This window comes from Eleutherodactylus coqui, chromosome 13 (genome assembly GCF_035609145.1).
Source record: "Eleutherodactylus coqui strain aEleCoq1 chromosome 13, aEleCoq1.hap1, whole genome shotgun sequence".
Lineage (NCBI taxonomy): Eukaryota > Metazoa > Chordata > Amphibia > Anura > Eleutherodactylidae > Eleutherodactylus > Eleutherodactylus coqui.
Genome location: NC_089849.1, coordinates 31,824,102 through 31,842,439, shown reverse-complemented (window position 1 = coordinate 31,842,439; position 18,338 = coordinate 31,824,102). Strand labels below are relative to the sequence as shown.

The following is an 18,338-nucleotide window of genomic DNA, read 5'->3' as shown; positions in this document are numbered from 1 at the left end:
GACCCACCAGAGAGCCTCTTAACACCACAACACCAGACACAGCATTTCACCTGGACTTATGAGGTTGCTAACTGGACCCTAGAGTACTGGAAACATGTGGTGTGGTCCGATGAGTCACAGTACCAATTGTGTCCAGATGATGGTAGGATTTGGGTGTGGTGCAGACCCCCCAAAGCCATGGACCCCAGCTGTCAATAAGTCACTGTGCAGGCTGGTGGTGGTTCCAAACTGGTGTAGGGTGTGTTCTCAGGGCACGGGTTGGGTGCACTGCTCCAGGTAAACACGTCATTGACCGGTGCCCGCTACCTTTCACTGCTTGGTGACCATATGCAAACCCTAATGGACCTAATGTATCCCAACAATGATGGCATATTCTAGCAGGATAATACATCGGGCCATTGGACTCAACTCGTCCAGAATTGGTTTGAGGAGCATCCTGGTGAGTTCCTGTGAATCGTGGAGCCTGCACGTTCACCCCACATGAGCCCAATCGAGCATTTATTGCAGGGGTACACAAGTCCAGTCCTCAAGGGCCCTAACAGGTCATGATTTCAGGATATCTTATAGTAAGAACGCCTATGGCAATGTCTGAGGCACTAACAATAATTACGTCACCTGTGCAATACTGAGGAAATCCCAAAAAATGACCTGCTGGGCTCCCTTGAGGACTGCAGCTGTGCACCCCAGATTTATGGGATGGGGTGGTGAGGTCCATTCGCACCCAAGAATCTGCACTCGCAAATACCACGGAGCTGTGGGTGGCTATCCAAATGGCTCAACATCCCTCCAGACGTCTTCTGTCCAACTGTAGAACCAATACCATGTCAAGTTGTTGCACTTCACCAGACTAGAGGAGATGCTGCGCAATATTAGTTCCTCTCCCATGAATTTTGGCATGTCAGTGTATAAGAAGAGGGTAGGGCAACAGTCTACGTTCTGGTTTAGAGAATCATGTGACTATTGTTATACAATGTGTTCTTGCATTGAAATAACACAGTAAATTAAAGCAGATTTTCTTATCTTCTCTTCCTGTCTGTCTGGAGCTTCATGGCTCCCTTGTGCTTGTAAATCTGCCATTAAACTATATAGCCTCACCGCTAATAGGGCAGATTATAAAGATACACTTGGTCTAATGTTTTTCCTGTTTATTCTCTCTTTTATGTCTGTTTTAGCTATACTGAGGTTACCAAAATGCTACAACATGGAGCCATCACTGTCCGTGGGGGCAGCGTAGGTAATTCAGATAAAAGGAAGTAACCGCATCCTCTCAGCACCCCACAAGTATCTTAGTGCCCCCCGGCCTACAAACTTTTTTCTTATTGGATTTAATATAGGAAAATAACTCGTAAGGGGAAATTTAAGAGAAAGAACCGCTATGTTTGTTAGGGGTGTTGCGCAATCATTCGGAGTAAGACCTTTTCCCCCAAATAGTAAGGGCACTATTTAAAGTGGTTTTCCCCACAATTTAAAATTGCTTGACAAGCACTCTGTTCTTTCTGGTTGCTGCCGACCAGGACATGTGACTAGTGCAGCCAATCACTGGCCACTCGTTGACCTTTTATAGCCAGTGATTGGCTGTTGCAGTCACATGTCCTGGTTAGCAGCGACCAGGAGGAACAGAGTGGCTGTGAAGCAATTTTAAGTCAAGGAAAAACCCCTTTAAGCTCCGCATAGAGGCATAAAGCTGTGGAAAGAAAAAAGGATCTGAAAAGCTATAGCCTAATTAGCCAACTCCACTTGGTGAAGGTAACAAGCTACCAGGTGAAAGTGTGTAACCGGGGGGATATCTGACATTTCCTTACAATAAAGGTTTGTTCAGTAAGTTACTATGTGGTCCGTGAGAAGATATGTTCCGGCATATCACATGGTGCACAGACAGGCTTGTGACAGGCCCATCTCTCAAAGTTTCCCGATGGTGCTTCGGCCATAAAAGATTGCTGATCCTAGATCTCCTGCAGCTCCCTACCCATGAGTACACCTAATAGCCTGCCAGAGAATTGTGCCGAGACTCGGGCCACACAAACTCAAGGGGACATAGGAGATACGATCCAGAAGGTCATGTTGTCTGCCAACAAACCCATTCCAAATCCTCATTGGCTTAAAAGGGCTCTTTTAAGCGGCCCAATCATGATTCATCCTCTCGCTGGATCGCGGGAATCTGAATGGTAATTGTTTAGTGTAAACGCCTGCAGTGACTGAATGATGAACGATATTTGGTTGTCATTCAGTTTCTGCAGGCTTAAAGATCAAACAACTATCAAACCGGTGTAAGCAGGCTGTTGTTCATGTGTGAATGATGGCTTGTTTAATGTGAATGGAGACAAGCGGGTAAGAGATAGTTCCGCTCGCCCTTCATTCACGGAGCGGTCCTTGCTCTTGTATGCAAGCACAGCAGGGATTTTCACTGGGACAGCTGTTGGGTGCTGAACCGTCCAACAGTCGTCCCGTGTAAAAGGACCCTAAGCAGGTCCTCTTGGGGGTAGTCTTGAGGGTTGTATGGTAAAGCTGTTTAAGTAATGTGATAATTGCTTTTAATGTGTTAATTTGGATGATTTGTTACATGACCTGGTGTGGTTCTGACCGAGTCAATATGTTGGTCAGCATACTGAGGAGAGCCAAATGCTCAGAAGAATGAATGGCGTTGTCAGGTCGATCCCTAGGTAAGAGTGCTGTGCTATAAGTCCCGGAGATGTTGGGCATGTCAAGAAAGTTGCTGGAGCAACTCCGTGCAGGCCCTGGAGCTAGAGAGGTGGAACTCGGATAGGTAAGACCTGGCCAAACATCGAAGAGGAGATCGCCCTGACTCTTAATCAAGGAAAACAGACTGCATGGCCTGAACTACTGACGTAAAGCAGTCCAGCACACTAGCCATGAGTGCACGTTGCACCCGAGATGCTCAGGCGCAACCTATATCGGGCAGCAGATGGGTCCGATTTGCAAGGATATAGAGCATTGACATGCTTTGTTATCTCCAACGTCCACGAATCATTTGGGAATAGGACATGCCACAAGTTTTTTCACGCATACCATTGGTCGATGTGAAAAAAGTCAATATGCAAAGCCTCATAGCCCCATAATGGGACTATGCCTGTCTGCGGATTAACAGTACAGTAGGGTGCACCTAGCCTAAGGCTGCAGTCTATGTACAGACTAGTCGTGGACGGCACACAGATCCATAGTAGTCAATGTGCCAAATTACACTTCTGGGGTTTTTTTTCACACAGATCACATGAAAAATAAATGCAGCATGTAAAATCCTGATCCAATTTGCAGACAAGATTTGCCTCTTCATCTCAATGGGGATACAAAAAAAAAAATGGACGACACTCAGAAGCCGTCCCGGTACTGACTGTATTTCATAAATCCATAGGTAAGAAATGAAAAAAGATGAATTGGGTTTGTTTCAGGTTTTTTTACTGATATAAAAAAATTGATGACATACTGAAATAATAAAAAGGAAGCACGGACCGCGAAGGAACGGCTTGAGGATGAGCAAAAAAAGTCAGACGCAACACAGATCAGCTTCTTAACGCTCATGTGCCTTTGGTCTAAGGCCGAATACACACGGGCCGAATCTAAGGCGGACGTCTGCTCGCGAGTCCCGCAGCAATGTCCGTCCATAGCAAGCATCTAAAAGTGATTCTTCCATGCACACGAGCGGAAATCAATTGCGATTTCCGCTTACGGAGGAAAAAAAATCACAGCACGCTCCTTTTCCCGCACGGACGGCTTTCATCGAAGTCAATGGAAGCCATCCGACTCGCAGCTATTAATTCCGTAAAGGTCGCGGGACCCGCATCCTTGCCTAGCGTCGGCGTGGGGAAATCTGTACTGCTCATGTGCACCGGCGTGATGGCCGGCCCATCCGCGGTACAGGGAGTAAAAAAAAATGCATGTACGCAAGGATCACGGGCATGTTCAAGGCCGGATTCCGTGTGGGATTCTCCACGTGGAATCCGTGCGTTCCATGTGAATGAGACCTAAGACTATGGTTTTCCTGATCTCACCGGTAGGACATGTATGATAACGGCCGTGTTATCTATATATACAGGTGTAACTTCAGTGTAATCCTGCCTGTGATGATAATGAGAAGACTGCTGAAAAGTTTCTCTGCAGAACAGGAAGTGTCAGACTATTATAGCGGTCAGTGTAAAAAATGCAAGATTTTAGGATTTACAAAAAAAAAAAAAAAAAAAAACACAAAATTTTTTTCAAATTATACCTTATCTTATGGCTCTCTCACACAAGTGCTTTTTGTCAGCGCACTGCGCACGCATCTCCTGCATGGGGGCACGCAGCAGTACGCAATACGTCCTTACTGCTTGCCGATAATCCCCATGCACTATCTTGGTGCGTATGCTCGCGTAATACACGCCAAGATAGTGCATGCTGCGACCATTTTTGAGCGCACATTTCACGTGCTATGTGTGAAAGGCACAACTGAAAGCAAATGATAAGATTGGTACCGTGTATTACGCGCACAATACGCAATAAAATACACACGTGTGAGCGCCCTTAGCAACTTGGTTTATGCAATAGGTCATTTTCCAATAACACATTCCTTTTAGAAAACACACCTAAAAGAAGAGAGCGTGAAAAAAAAACCAAACAGTTCTGAACCAACCCAATGAGTCACATTGACAAGCGAAGTGCGGAAGCTTCATATATAACAAGTCCGGACTAAACCTCTGGCATTCCATACAGCTTAGTGTGAACCTTCCTCCAGAATGATATAAACTTAAACCACAAGCGCAGGTGAGACGGCTTCACCTGTGGGTATTGGGTGTAGAGCTGATGATGACACCTCAAGGGTCTAATGAATATGTAGAGTTAAAGAGACAATGCCTGTCCATACGCTCTACTAGACGGGTCCCTATCCATGAGGCAGAATAGAGGGCCTCTCTGTAGTAACAGCTCCCTTCCTGGCTTACCTTGCGCCCATGAATTTTATATACTACCAAAAGTAATTGGACACCTGAGCAAGAATCAAAAGTAGTATTTATTTCCATATGTTAATACTTAGTGGGGCTCCTTTGGTCCTAATGACATCGGATACTCTCTTGTTGGATACTTTCTACTAATGTCTGATACACTTCAGCTGGTATTTCCCTCCATTCATGCTGCAAACATCTGGCAATGTTCCAGTTCATCCCAAAGCTCAGTAGGGTTCAGGTCGGACTCTGTGCAGCCGGTCCAATCATGGAACATCCATATCTTCAAACCAATGTAACACAGCATTGTATTTGTGACAAGGTGCGTTGTCCTGTTGGAAGTATGGCCGACCATTCCCAGAGTATTGTCACATTGTCAGCAGCACATTATTGTCTAGAATGTCAGGGTACGCCTTCGTGGTTCACGTCTCTACAACCAAAGGACTGAGACTATGCCACATAAAACATCCCCAGACCATAATGGAATCTAGTAGTTAACTGTTGGCACAAAACTCTCAGGCAGAAGGCTTTCTTCAGGCTTCCTTCACACTCAGGTACGTTCATCTGATTAGAAGATGGAGCAGTGTGATTCGTGACTCCATAGAACATTCTTGAAATCCTCATCTGTCCAATGACGACACTCCTTGCACCATTGTACACAGGCCATGCATCTTTTTTGAGAGAACTCAGCAGGCATTTGCAAGATGAATGGAGGGAAATACCAACTGTAGTGTATGCAACATTAGTCGAAAGTATGCCACAGTGAGTATCCAATGTCATTAGGGCCAAAGAAGGCCCACTAAGTATTAACATATGGAGATAAATACTGCTTTTGATTCTTACTCCGATGTCCAATTACTTTTGGTGTACAGTTGATGGCCATTCATTTGATGTATGCTACAGGGCATTTCCCTGCGGTGGCAATGTATAGCAAGACATAGCTTCCCTCCCGCCACCGCAGCTGGCAGTAACGTCCTGGATCAGATGTCATCACATATGAGGATTTGGCCGCCCTTTCAAATCTAAATAATTTTAAGGCTGGATTCACATGAGCATTTTATCAGGGCCAAACATCGCAACCATCTGATGCATTGTATTCCAATGTGTTTGTTCAGATGGGCGATTTTCCAGTGCGTAAAATCGCTCAGCCGAAAAAGATAGCGCATGCGGTGCGCATTCTGGACGGGAGTAAAAATGGTCTGGACCTATCTTTTGCCAGAATACGCCGACCGGTCCCATAAACTCCTCTGGGAGCCTATAAGAGCTGCTGGAAAAGGGAGGTGGGAGAGAGTTTACCAGCAGCTCTGCTAAACTCCCTCTCCCTTCCATACCCCTCTCCACCCCTTGCCGGCTGCCGGCAAAGGAAGGGGGCGGGAGATTAGCACACTAGCTCCATTGAGCTACTACTCTGCAGGCAATCGGCAAAGGGCGGAGAGGGGGCGGGAGTGTAACACACTACCTCCTGTCCTGCCTCCTCCCTTTGCCAGCAGCTGGTAAGGGGCGGAGAGGGGAAGGGGAGGGAGTTAAGTACAACTAAACTCTCTGCCCCTGCCTGACGGTATTCCGGGCTGTGGCGTATACATGGCCACATCCGAAAATCGCAGTGCTGTGTGAAGGAGCCCTAAACAAGAGATTGTCCTGCTGTGGCTATTTCCTCATCATCGCCCCTTTCCTTACACCAACTGCCTTGAATAGCAATTCGATCATCAGTCACCACCAACTGCCCTCCTCTTCAATGAACTAAGACGATTCCTGCCCTCAAAATTAAACCTATCCCACCAATCTAACGACATTCCCTTGCTATCTTGTCTTCAATGTCCTTCCCATCCAGTAGCAAACATCAAAAATGTTATCTCCAGAAGGCATGATGATGGAATAGTTACCCAAGTAGATGTTAGCGGGACCATCTTTTGGGAAGGCACTCTCCATTAAATCCCAGTTATCTCTCTGCAGAGCATAGTCGGTACCTGAAACACAGGAGAAAACCAGAAACACCTATTTAGGCCCTTTTTAGTTCACACAAATAATTTAATCATGAACTCATCTATTCTATGCTACTTATGGAAGTCCTACCTTGCCAGTTGTAGGCACCGGGAGCTCCAAAGTACAACATATTTTCAGTGATGCCACCACTGATGCCCATTTGACACATGCCAGTATGAAGATGGTCACTGCTAGCACCAGCATCACACATCTCATAATGATCGGTCTGCCAGTCATCGTTAACATTGTATTTTAAATCGTTGCCCCGTATGTAGCACTTTCCTATCATCTTGAGTTGCTCTCCGGCTTTCAGTGCCACAGAGTACCGGTGGGCGCACATCTGGCAAAGAAATAAGACAGAGAAGAATTAATGTTATCTATCTCCAATGTATAGAGCAAAGAGCACATAAAAAGAGCGTCTCCAGTTCTGGAGGACCTGTTTTGTCCTGCATTACATAGACAGCCCATGGATATGAATAGACATTGTGTAATGCTTCATTTCTCCTGTGGAGGCACTGTGGATGTGTTTCAGCTATGTGAAAATACCTCTACAGCGCCATCTATTGGATGGCAGCATTCCTTCAAATCAAAGTGACTTTATAACAAGTCTTATCAATGATTGGGAATAGGATCCTAATCATTGATAAGACTTGTTATAAAGTCACTTTGATTTGAAGGAATGCTACCAACCAACAGATGGCGCTGTAGAGGTATTTTTCCATCTTTCTTATTTGCATAAATTTACCACAAGAGCTTATAAGTCTCTTTACTCATCTTCTAGGTGTCCCCACACCCCTTTTGGATGCTCTCCTTGGGAAGAGACTATACCATCTCCTGACCCACTCACCCCCTAGGTGTGTCCACACACTTTTTGGGTGCTCTCCTTAAGGAGAGACAACACCTGACTCAGGTATGTGAGAAACATATATGAAAAAAAAATTAAAAACAGATACTTTTAAAGGATTTTTTAAATTGTATGCGCGGTATATATTTTGATCTGTTTTCATCCTTTTTTTATATGAAAAACATCTACCATAAATATTCGAGTATTAGCCGACCCGAGTATAAGCCGAGTCACAAAAAACTGGTAAAACTTATTGACTCGAGTATAAGCCTAGCTATACTCCAGTATATACTAAGTTGATAAAAATGCAATACTCCCCTCCCAGCCGGCGTCTGTATCCCCAGCGTGATGGTCTCCCCGGTGGTGTGGCAAGCTGCTTCAGACTTGTTCCCCTCTCATCTCCCTGCTCGGTTTTCAATTTCCACGCCGTCAGCTCTGTGTAAGTAAGCACTGTGATTGGATCGAGTGCCTCTCGATAAACCAATCACACCCATTCAGTAATGTCATTCACTGAATGGCTGTGAATGATCGAGTTCTGGCTGTGATTGGTTGGTGCCGATCCAATCACAGTGCTTACGGCGGGGGAATACAAAGCTGAGCAAGGAGATGACAGTGGGGAGAATTCTCAAGCAGCTTGCCACACCGCCAGGGAGACCATTGCACCGGGGACACAGACGCAGGCTGGGAGGTGAGTATTGCGAGGTTTCTTTTTTACCTCACTCGAGTATAAGCCAAGGGGGGCTTTTTCAGCATAAAAAAATGGGCTGAAAAACTAGGCTTATACTCGAGTATATATGGTACTTTTTTTTTTTACTGTAAATTATTTTTTCTAATAAAGTTTTATAGTTCAATCCCTTTTTTTACTTGATCCCAAAAAATGTTTACCTCCCTTTTCCTTTGACAACATTTCCATACTTTTTTTTGTTGGACAGAAAAATGCAGCAGGCTATACTTTTCAATCCCACCAAAAGCGCATGCAAATATATGTCAGGCTAAACATAGCCAAACGGATGCATGGTTTAACTACAATTAACCCATTATAGTCTAGGCTAGGAATCCGTAAAATGCTATGCTTTCATCGGTTTTTGGGCCAAAAAATGTGTGCGTTTCACGGATGAACTTATGCCAGTGTGAACAGGCCCTTACTACCGGGTTACCTCATAGAATACAGCTGATGACTGGAGATCCCAGCAGGAGGACACTTTGTGATCAGCTTTTGTCAAGGCTTTCGCGAAGCTGAGAAAATCGTGTAAGATTTGTGCGTTTCTGAGATGCATAAATCTCACACGAATATAAACCCTATTACTGTGAATAGAATCCCGCACCGCAAACAAGCTGTATCTTTGCGCGTTCCTCGGAATCCATTGCGCATTGTTTTCAATGGGACAGAAAAACGCATTGCATGGCGTGCGATGTGCACGCGAATGCAGGGTTTGCCATTGAAAACCATGGGAAACACTTGTCAATTCTCCGATGCAGCGAAAGCCATGCTGAAGGATAACAACTAGAGATGAGCGAGTATACTCGTTTCGAGTAATTACTCGATCGAGCACTGCGATTTTCGAGTACTTCAGTACTCGGGTGAAAAGATTCGGGGGGCGGGGGGAGGCGTGGCGGCGCGGGGGGTACCAGCGGGGAGCCCTCTCTCTCTCCCCCTCTCCCCCCCACTCCCCGCTGCAACCCCCCACTCACCCACGGCGCCCCTCGAATCTTTTCGGCCGAGTACGGAAGTACTCGAAAATCGCGGTACTTGGGCGAAAAAGGGGCGTGGCCGAGTACGCTCGCTCATCTCTAATAACAACCTCACAGAAGAAAACCGCCTCACATCAGCGAGTACATCACACGTTCACACGCGATATCAGGCCGAGCTTTACGGTCCAATATGGCACTTGGCCGTGTGTAGGTACCCAAACAAGCAGGGATTTTCAAGAGTGGGGACCCCCTTTTAAAGGGATGAGTATGATTATAAAACATGGCCAATTTTTTTCCATAAGCAGCGCCCCTCCTGTCCATAGACTGTGTCTGATATTGCAGTACAGCCTATAGGCAAGAGTGACGCTGCTTCTGGAAATAAGTCAGCCATCTTTTTCTAAACTCATTTATAAAGTGTCCGACTTCATACAGAACTCCAGGAGTGGATCCTGCCAAAGGCCAAAAATGCTTCCCTGGTGCTTTATACGCCAATGTGTAATTCCATTCTAATAATTAAATCCACTTCCATAAATAAAATCTAAGAGAAAACCTCTGAAATAGCAGTATGCTAATTACACCCTGAGTATTGCCTTCACCTGCAATTTCCATTCCAGCATCGAACATAAAAGATAATACGTATTTAGTCTGCGAAACAGTTTTTGCTGATATAAACGAGGGTAATTCTATGTTAGAGGGAGGTTTTGTGGAATGGTTTTTGATTACTGCAGCTATAGTCAGATCTGTAGCATGCTCATTCCAAGATTGGCCACTAGAGGCACCATAGATTCTACACTAGGTATTCTTTACAGTTAGGTTTATGGTACATTGTCTCCATATTTTTGGAGAAACCATCCACCGTGCCCCCAGGCTTTTCCAGTTAACAATGGACTGAATTATGGGCTGTCTGTAAAATGCCCTTTTAAATGTTTTTGACAACTGCACATGTTTGTGCCCACATCTTCCGGGCACCTATGGAGTTCCTAAAGGCTCCCACTCCCAAAGTGTCAATCAAGTATGGGTAATTTAAATGGTACAGTATAGTACACCTATAAATAAAAGAGGAGTAAGGTCAGATTCACAACTGCGTTGGAACCTCTGGCCGGATCCGCCTCAAGATACAAAAAGAAAAAGCGCTGCATGCTACACTTTTTTTCCATTCAAAAGTCAGGCAGCTGGGCAGAAAGTTGGCAGACCCCATTATAGTCAATGGGGTCTGTCCATCGCTATTCGGTTCCATCCATAGACGGAACCGTTCAGCCATGGGGATTCCCCTTTCCTGCTCCCCGAACGGAGCAGGAAAGCGGAATCCCCAACACAGGTGTGAAAGCCCCCTAATGGCAGAAAGCATTGCCGATCTTCCTTCCTTAATCTGTACCGTTTTGGCTGTCGTCCAATAAAAATGGTAGTACTTAAGTGTGGAGGGCGGTGCTTAGCTTCCAGGTCTCTAGAGCTATAGGAGGAGGTTTCTGGCAAGCTGTCTTCTGGCCAGCGACAATGGAGCTGATGGTTTGTACTTATTGTTTCACAAGCACTTAAAGCAACACTGCGGTTTGGGGACAAAATTCTGTTCTGCGACAGAGGGGCGAAGAATAGTACCTGCAGTGTTGTACCAGGGTGGCTGCAGCAATTTTCTAACTACGTATTGGACATTGCGCATTGCTCTCTGATTTGCTAGTGCTGATCTCATGACCTGCTTCGGTCAATCAGAGAGCAAGTATAGTGCATTGGTAGTCAAACACTACCAATGCCCTGTGTGCTTAGGTAGTCTGAGGATTGCATTGGCCATCTTGGCCAAACAGGGCCTAGAACTGGAGGATCGGAAGGACGGAGGAGAAGAACAACTGCAGGTAATGTACCTCCTCCTCTGGTCCTGGGACAGAATTGCGTCTCGAAACTAGAGAGACACTTTAAAGGGTGCAGATGCTAAATGACAAAGCAATTTGCTTTAACCACTCATTACCCCCTCAGCACCATCAGCAATATGTTTATAGTGGATGTACAAGCTGTGTTAGGTGACACCTGCCTGCAACAGCCAGGATTGGAGATAACTTCAGTCCCACCCATATAACCTGTTGGATGCCTCGACCACAGCATCTAAACAGTTAGACAATAGAGACGGCTTCCTCTGTCATCTATGATGTGATACGGGATGCCAAGAGCATCAGGCCTTTCATCTTATTACACCTATTAACCCCGTAAAGGAATGGCATGAAATGGCTGCTATCAATACAGCCTGTGGAAACCAATCCTATCCCACGGATGTGCCCTTAGGGTTCAACAGGCCGGTGGAAGTGGCGGTGTCATGGCATAGGGAGTGTTTTCCTGCTAGGCCTAGAGCCTTTGCTCATCATACCACAATCCTTGCGTGGTGAACACTACAGGAACCTATTAGCTGACCATCTCCACCCATATCTTCTGGAGGTCTTCCTGACCACAGTGCCATCTTTCAACAGGACAACGCTCCATGTCATCAACCTCAGATCATTAGGGAGTGGTTGGAGAATCCCAACAATGAATCCTCCACACTGCCTTGGCCCCTAAACTCACCAGACTGTAACCACATTGAATGTATTTAGGATATAATGGAAAGGGCTGCCACTAACTGTGCACCAACAGACGGAGCTGCTGCAGCGGGCATGGGTCGAGTCAAGTACGAAGGATGTTCGCCACCTTGTGCAATCTATTCCCCGTTGTCTGAAAGTCATGATCGCCCAAAAAGTTGGATCAACCTGTTATTGAGTAGGTGTTCCTATTGCACTGATCGTTTAGTGTACATTCACAGGCAGGTAGGAACTATTAGGGGTTGATCTGGGAACAGTCTGATTGCCATTAGGGAGTCGGGAAGGAATTTTTTCCCCAAAAGGGCTCATTGGCTCCTGCCTCTTGGGGTTTTTTGCCTTCCTCTGGATCAACAACACAGGAGGCTAGACAGGCTGGACTAGATGGACATTGTCATTCGGCCTTACGAACTATGTTACTATTTGGAAAGTACAGAGACGGTTCAGGGGCCCTAAGGAGAGGCCATACATGACAGAGTTGCTAGGCAGCCAGAAGGGTGAAAGAGTTAATAGGAGAGAGTAGGAGGTAAAGAGGGAGTGGAGGTTAAGGAAGGGAAAGATGGGGATTGGGGGAGATAGGATTAGGGAATTAGGGAAAGTGATAAAATGGGGAAGTTTTAGATGGAAGCGCCATTTTAGGAAAGAATAAAGCGGGAAGAGTCCCGCCCGCCCTCCCCAGAGAGGTGAATGGTGAGGGGAAACATTCCATGAGTTTCAAGAATTTCAAGTAATCCGAATATGTCTGGTGGTAATTGTGCACGTCCTGTCATGGCAGGGCGGGTGGGTGGGGTCCTTGGAGCCGGGTTTTTTATATTGTGTGGAGGGAGTTTGGTGGGTATGGCCTCTCCTTTAAGACCCCCCCCCCATTTGTTCATCATGGTTGGGTCTGGTGCATTGGGTAAGGCCAGGGAAGGGATCAATTTTTGATATTCTAGCCCCCCAGTAGGAGGGGGGGCTAGTGGTGTCTCCGAGCCAGGTGTACGGTTGGAGGCAAGGTATGGTTTTATGTGTGGTTTTTTGTTGTGGCTCCTAGGACCTCCACTCCGTATATAAAGAGTTAATATATTGTTATTTGTTAAATAAAAAGGCTGCTGTGGCCAAAATATCCAACAAATATACTATGGTCTCAGTGTATCATTGGGGGGGTAAAGTAGCAAGGTGTTCAGGTCACAGTGGAGGTGACTCTAGCATGCCCGGGTCATGATTAATGCTGCAAACATTAAGATGGCCGCATTGGTCTTATTGATCTGGAGTCGCTGGATTGTATCTCTGCATGAAGCTTGCACCGCAGTCAGTCTGAATGCTGATACTTGTATTCCATTCCTGCAGGATATTCTCATTCGCTTTTGACTAAGAGAAGGGGCTCTTTAATATTGTAATGTAGGTCTACTGTCCCTTTAAGACCATATGACCTACGCAGAAAGCACAGCTCAGATCTAGTGGCACAATGACACTGCACCAAGATAATTGTATCAGACGTCCTCCCGTACTAACAGGCCGTGACAATTCTGATGCATTGCAGATGTGAGGCCGTCTCCAATATCCTGGAGTGCCCGGCCGTATTTGGGACGATGCCATAGTGAGCGGAAATGATTTCTGTGCGGCATAAAGTGAATTATATGGCATTATTTTTAATTACCATCCAGACCAGATGAAGCTCCCGAGCCCCAAAGCAAAATCAGCAACAGACGCCCACCTACCATGTGCCACTAATAATACGGGTGTCTTCGTATGTGGCAGAGGGGCACCAGATACCACTACCTCTTATACCTCCATCCGGCTAACATCCTGCACTCCATGACTCCGGCGGTGTAACGTTACCCCGGACTCATGTACCAATTAGTAATAATTAATCTAAGGAGCAGTAGAATACTTCATGTTCATTTCAGTGTTTTGGGGGCTTTAATCATCATCCCACTTACCAGGACCCGACCTCCATGCCCCTGTGATGCCAGTGTAACTCCCAGCCACATGTTCTCGAGTTCATTGATGCCAGGCACATCTGCGGAGAGAATAGCAGAATGTTAGTAAGATACAATATTAGGCTTCATTCACACGAGGGTATATAGGGCGCGCTTTCACGCCCCGGCAATATACGCTACCCATCTGATGTAAAAGCGCCCAGCTGACCAAGATAGCGCATTTCGTCCGGTCCCTTTTACGCCAGCCAGGAAAGATAGTTGAAGAACTATCTGCTGTCCGGAATACGGCGGCAGGTCCTATAGACTCCTATGGGAGCCTATGGGAGCTGCCGGAGAAGGGAGGTCAGAGGGAGTTTAGCAAAGTGTCTACTAAACTCCCACTCCCTTCCCTCCTCCTCTCTGCCCCTTGTCAACTGTTTGAATGGGAGGGCATGGGGCAGGAGCTAGTTGCTAAGTACCTGCCCCGCCCCCTCCCATTGCTGGCAGCCGACAAGGGGCGGAGAGGAGGCGGGAGCGTAGCACAATACATATCGCAGCATGTTCTATCTTTAGATGTTGCCGCCTCGCCCGTCATTTTCAGTGGGACCTTAAAAGACTTCGCATGGCACTCGCAAACTGTGTGATGTGCATGCAAATGTGATGCTTCCTATTGAAATCAATGGGAAGCACTTGCCCTCCTTAGATGTGCGTGGGCCCTTAAAGCAGTTTTCTGGGATTCGGGTGTTTTTTTTATTGATGACCTATCCTCAGGACCAATAGATACTTGGTGGGGGTCTACCACTCAGGACCCCCACTCATAAGCTGATTCCTGGTGTCGCTGTCAATGTGGTTAGCACTGGAAGCAGATAGCATTGACAACATTGCAGCAGCCATCTGGTTTGGTACTGCAGCTCCCACTGTATTCAACAAGAGCTGTAGCTGCAATACTAACCCTGCACTGCAGACAGTGCGGTCCGCACGGACAGCGACACCAGGAATCAGCTGATCGGCAAGGATCCCGAGTGGGGGATCGCCACTGATCATCTATTGATGATTTATCCTGAGGATAGCTCATCAATAGCAAAAATGCCCAAAGTCCCTGACAACCTTTCTAAAGTCTAGGACTGGGGAAAAAATACAGCTTTTTTCCAGAAATAGCGCCACTTGTGAACACTGGCTGTGTCTACTATTGCAGTTCAGTCCTATACATGTAAGTGCTGCAGTGCCAGGTATATCCGATGGACCAGTATGGTCCTCTTTCAGGAACAAGCAGATCCTTATTTCGAATCACGAACAAGGATAACTCTATCTGATACACAGACGTTTCCTTAGTTTTTCCTTTCCTCACCTGTTGCGGTATTTTATATTTTAAGGGAGCCTGTCACCATATATAATAAGTTATGGTGCTCATAGGGCAGGTTCCAAGGAGTCCGGGGATGTAGTTTTCATACCAACCTGGTTCCCCATTCCCTCGCTGTCATCAGCGGACGCGTCTATGCCACTGCGCACAAACACTCCCATAGAGAGCAGTGTGTGTGTGTCCACTGCGCACGCACACACATTTTTTTCCACGGCGGTGCGTGCGCCACAGCTATAGGGATAAGTCCGCTGACGCTGATTTCCACAGGTGACAGCGTGGGAACGGAGAGACGGATAAGTATGCAAAGCAGATCCCCAGATCCCCAGATTCCTCAGGTCTTGCCCTAGGAGCACCATAACTTAGTCTATGGGGCTCATAAGTGGTGACAGGTTCCCTTTAAGAAAGATAAACTATGACATTCCACCCGGTCCCAGTTTTGCCCTGGTTGACCCTTATAAGCATACTTCCAACCTTACTAAAGCTGCTCATGCACATCAGATGAATGTCGACTGAACCCACCAATTTTGGGGTAGATGTTGGGAGAAAGTAGGATAAGGCAGTTGGATTTCAACATGCCCCATCCTTCTGTCCTCAAGGGAGGTAAGCGATAGTAGTCAGTCGAACGAACATTGGAAGAATAGGTATCTATGGTGTATGGCCACCCTAAGTATCTATATAATCAGGTAATTTAGACCTTGAAAAAGATCTCACTCTGAAAATAGATTATTCTAATAACATGAATATTATAGAATTGAATGGTGCAATGCATGATGGGTATCTTAAAGGGACACTATCACCATCTTTTTGCCGCCCTCATTGAGAGCAGCTTAAGGTACTGCCTGTCATACTGATTACAGTGATATGTCTGCTATTTGAATCTGTGCAGTAGTTTAGGAGAAACTTGTACGTTATTACTAGCAGCCACACAGAGAACTACCGTAGTTCTTAATATTCATGAGCTGCAGCTAGACACACCCACCATGTCCTCCAGCCAATGATTGATAGCTCTCTCACTAGGCACAGTAATAGGCAGACAGCTGTCAATCAGTCGATGGAGAGTAATGTAGGTGGAGTAAACCGTAGCTCATGACTATGGAGGACTACTTCCTGTAATCCTGCTGTGTGCGGCGGCTACTAATAAAATGCAAGTTTCTCCCAAAGTACTGCACAGATACATACAGCAGATATATCACTGCAAGCAGCGTGCCTGTTACTATCTTGTGCTGCTCTTAGAAAGGGCTACAAAAAGATGGTGACAAATCATCTTTAAAGAGGTTTTCAGGATTAGAAAAATAATGGTGGCTTTCTTGTAGAAGCAGTGCCACACATGTCCAAAGGTTGTATTTGGTACTGCAGTGCAGTTTCACTGGATGAGGCTTAACTGCAATACCATTTACAACCTGTGCACATGTGTGGTGCTGTTTTAGGAAGAAAACCACCATTTTTTCTAACTCTGGACAACTGCTTTAATAACAGGTCCTTGCAGGACTGTCAGGGCATGGGAGGGTTAGAGCTTTCCAACAGCTGGAGAGTCATGGGCTAGTAACCATTGCAGTGTAAGATACAGCCTGCTGTTCTGCAGCTGTCAGCCCAAGCCTCCCATTATCCTGCGCGTCCCCCGCACTGGGGGAGTTGTACCAGCAGCCGAGATACATCAGGACTGTAAACCCCTGATATAAGGAATTCCTGCCGTAGCCATCATAACATCATCTTTACCCTCCTGGAACCGAAGGATGCCCAAACTCACATTCCTGATCGATGGAGACTCTGACGCAGTCGGATTTGGACATTGTGATGGGACAGGCGTAGACGGCTCCTGTTCTGTTAACATTCACATTGGGGGGCGCTGCATCTTGGGGGGCTCCTGACAGCATTCTGTAAAAAGGACAGAAAATTAGGTTATTATATTAGCACATTAGATATTTAAATTATTACATGGGGGTCTAACACAGGACATACAGTATATACTGTAGATATATACACACTGAACGGCCACTTTATTACAGCCTCCGACTATTTCACGACTGGAGCTTCCCTCTATGGAAATTCTCCCTGTGACCCCGGAGTGCAGCATAAAATCATAGGCAAAGTTTCCCATGGATCAGTTTCATGTGAATCCACATTAGTTGGTAAAATCCGGCGATCTGATTGAGTTCCAACGAGGCCGGGTCATCGGTGTTAGACTGGCCAAACCGGGCCAGGATTTTACTAGCAGCGGTGTGGGGTTGTCTCGTGTAACAGTGTGGAGAGAATACAGAGAATGGTGTGATCAAGGAAAACATTCAGTGAAAGGAGATTCCATGGAAGGAAACAGCCTATCATCAAAAGGGGTCAGAGGAGGATGTCAAGAATCATCCTGATAAACAGGCTCTGGACAGTCGAGGAAATTGCAGCTAAATACAAGGCTGGTGCTCCGACTATCTTGTCCGAACACACAACTAGGCATTCATTACCACGGATGGGCTATAACAGCAGACAACCAGTTCCAGCGCCATTATGCGTAAGAGAGACAGAAAACTGAGACTCCAGTGGGCAAAAGAGTGCAACAACTGGATCACTGAGCAGCGGGAAAACCATCACCTGGTCAGATGAATGCAGATTTATGTTGCACCATTATTAGGCCCACTTCCCAAATGTACCTGCCTCCTATTATTTCCAGCAGACGTAGGCGTCGTCCAGTTTCCATGGTAACCTGAACTGCTGTACATTTCTTCCCAGCAATGCAGGGGTTAATCCTTTCAGTGTTCCAGTTCAGCTGCAAAACATCAGCCATCAGCTTTCTATTTAGGTGAGCTCAGCCTCATTGCCTTAGTGCTGGTGTACCTTGCTACAGTTATCCAGTCTGGTTCCTGTTTCACGTGCTCTGGTGTTCCCTAGTGCCTTCCTGTCTTTGTATTGTCTTCATCTCTGTGGCGAGTCTCTATGGTTTGCGTTTATTGTACTCTGCAGTGTGTTTGGTTTTCAGTTCACCTTTCCTGTGCTCTGTCAGGGATAGACAGGTCCCAGGTGAGGACCGCGGGGTTCAGCTGTCATTCAAGGATGAGGCAGCGCTTTTTGGAGGCAGGGATT

General features: G+C 46.3%; 1 protein-coding gene across 1 annotated transcript in view; it reads right to left on the bottom strand.

Annotated features, from left to right (window-relative positions):
- Window positions 1-18,338, bottom strand: part of ITGA3 (integrin subunit alpha 3) — a 69,433-nt gene that overhangs the window by 31,444 nt on the left and 19,651 nt on the right. The window contains exons 2-5 of the mRNA XM_066587334.1: window positions 17,017-17,144; window positions 13,931-14,010; window positions 7,005-7,254; window positions 6,815-6,898 (exon numbers count right to left, since the gene is read on the bottom strand). Coding sequence (XP_066443431.1) covers window positions 6,815-6,898; window positions 7,005-7,254; window positions 13,931-14,010; window positions 17,017-17,144 — 542 coding nt within the window. The remainder of the gene's footprint in view (window positions 1-6,814; window positions 6,899-7,004; window positions 7,255-13,930; window positions 14,011-17,016; window positions 17,145-18,338) is intronic.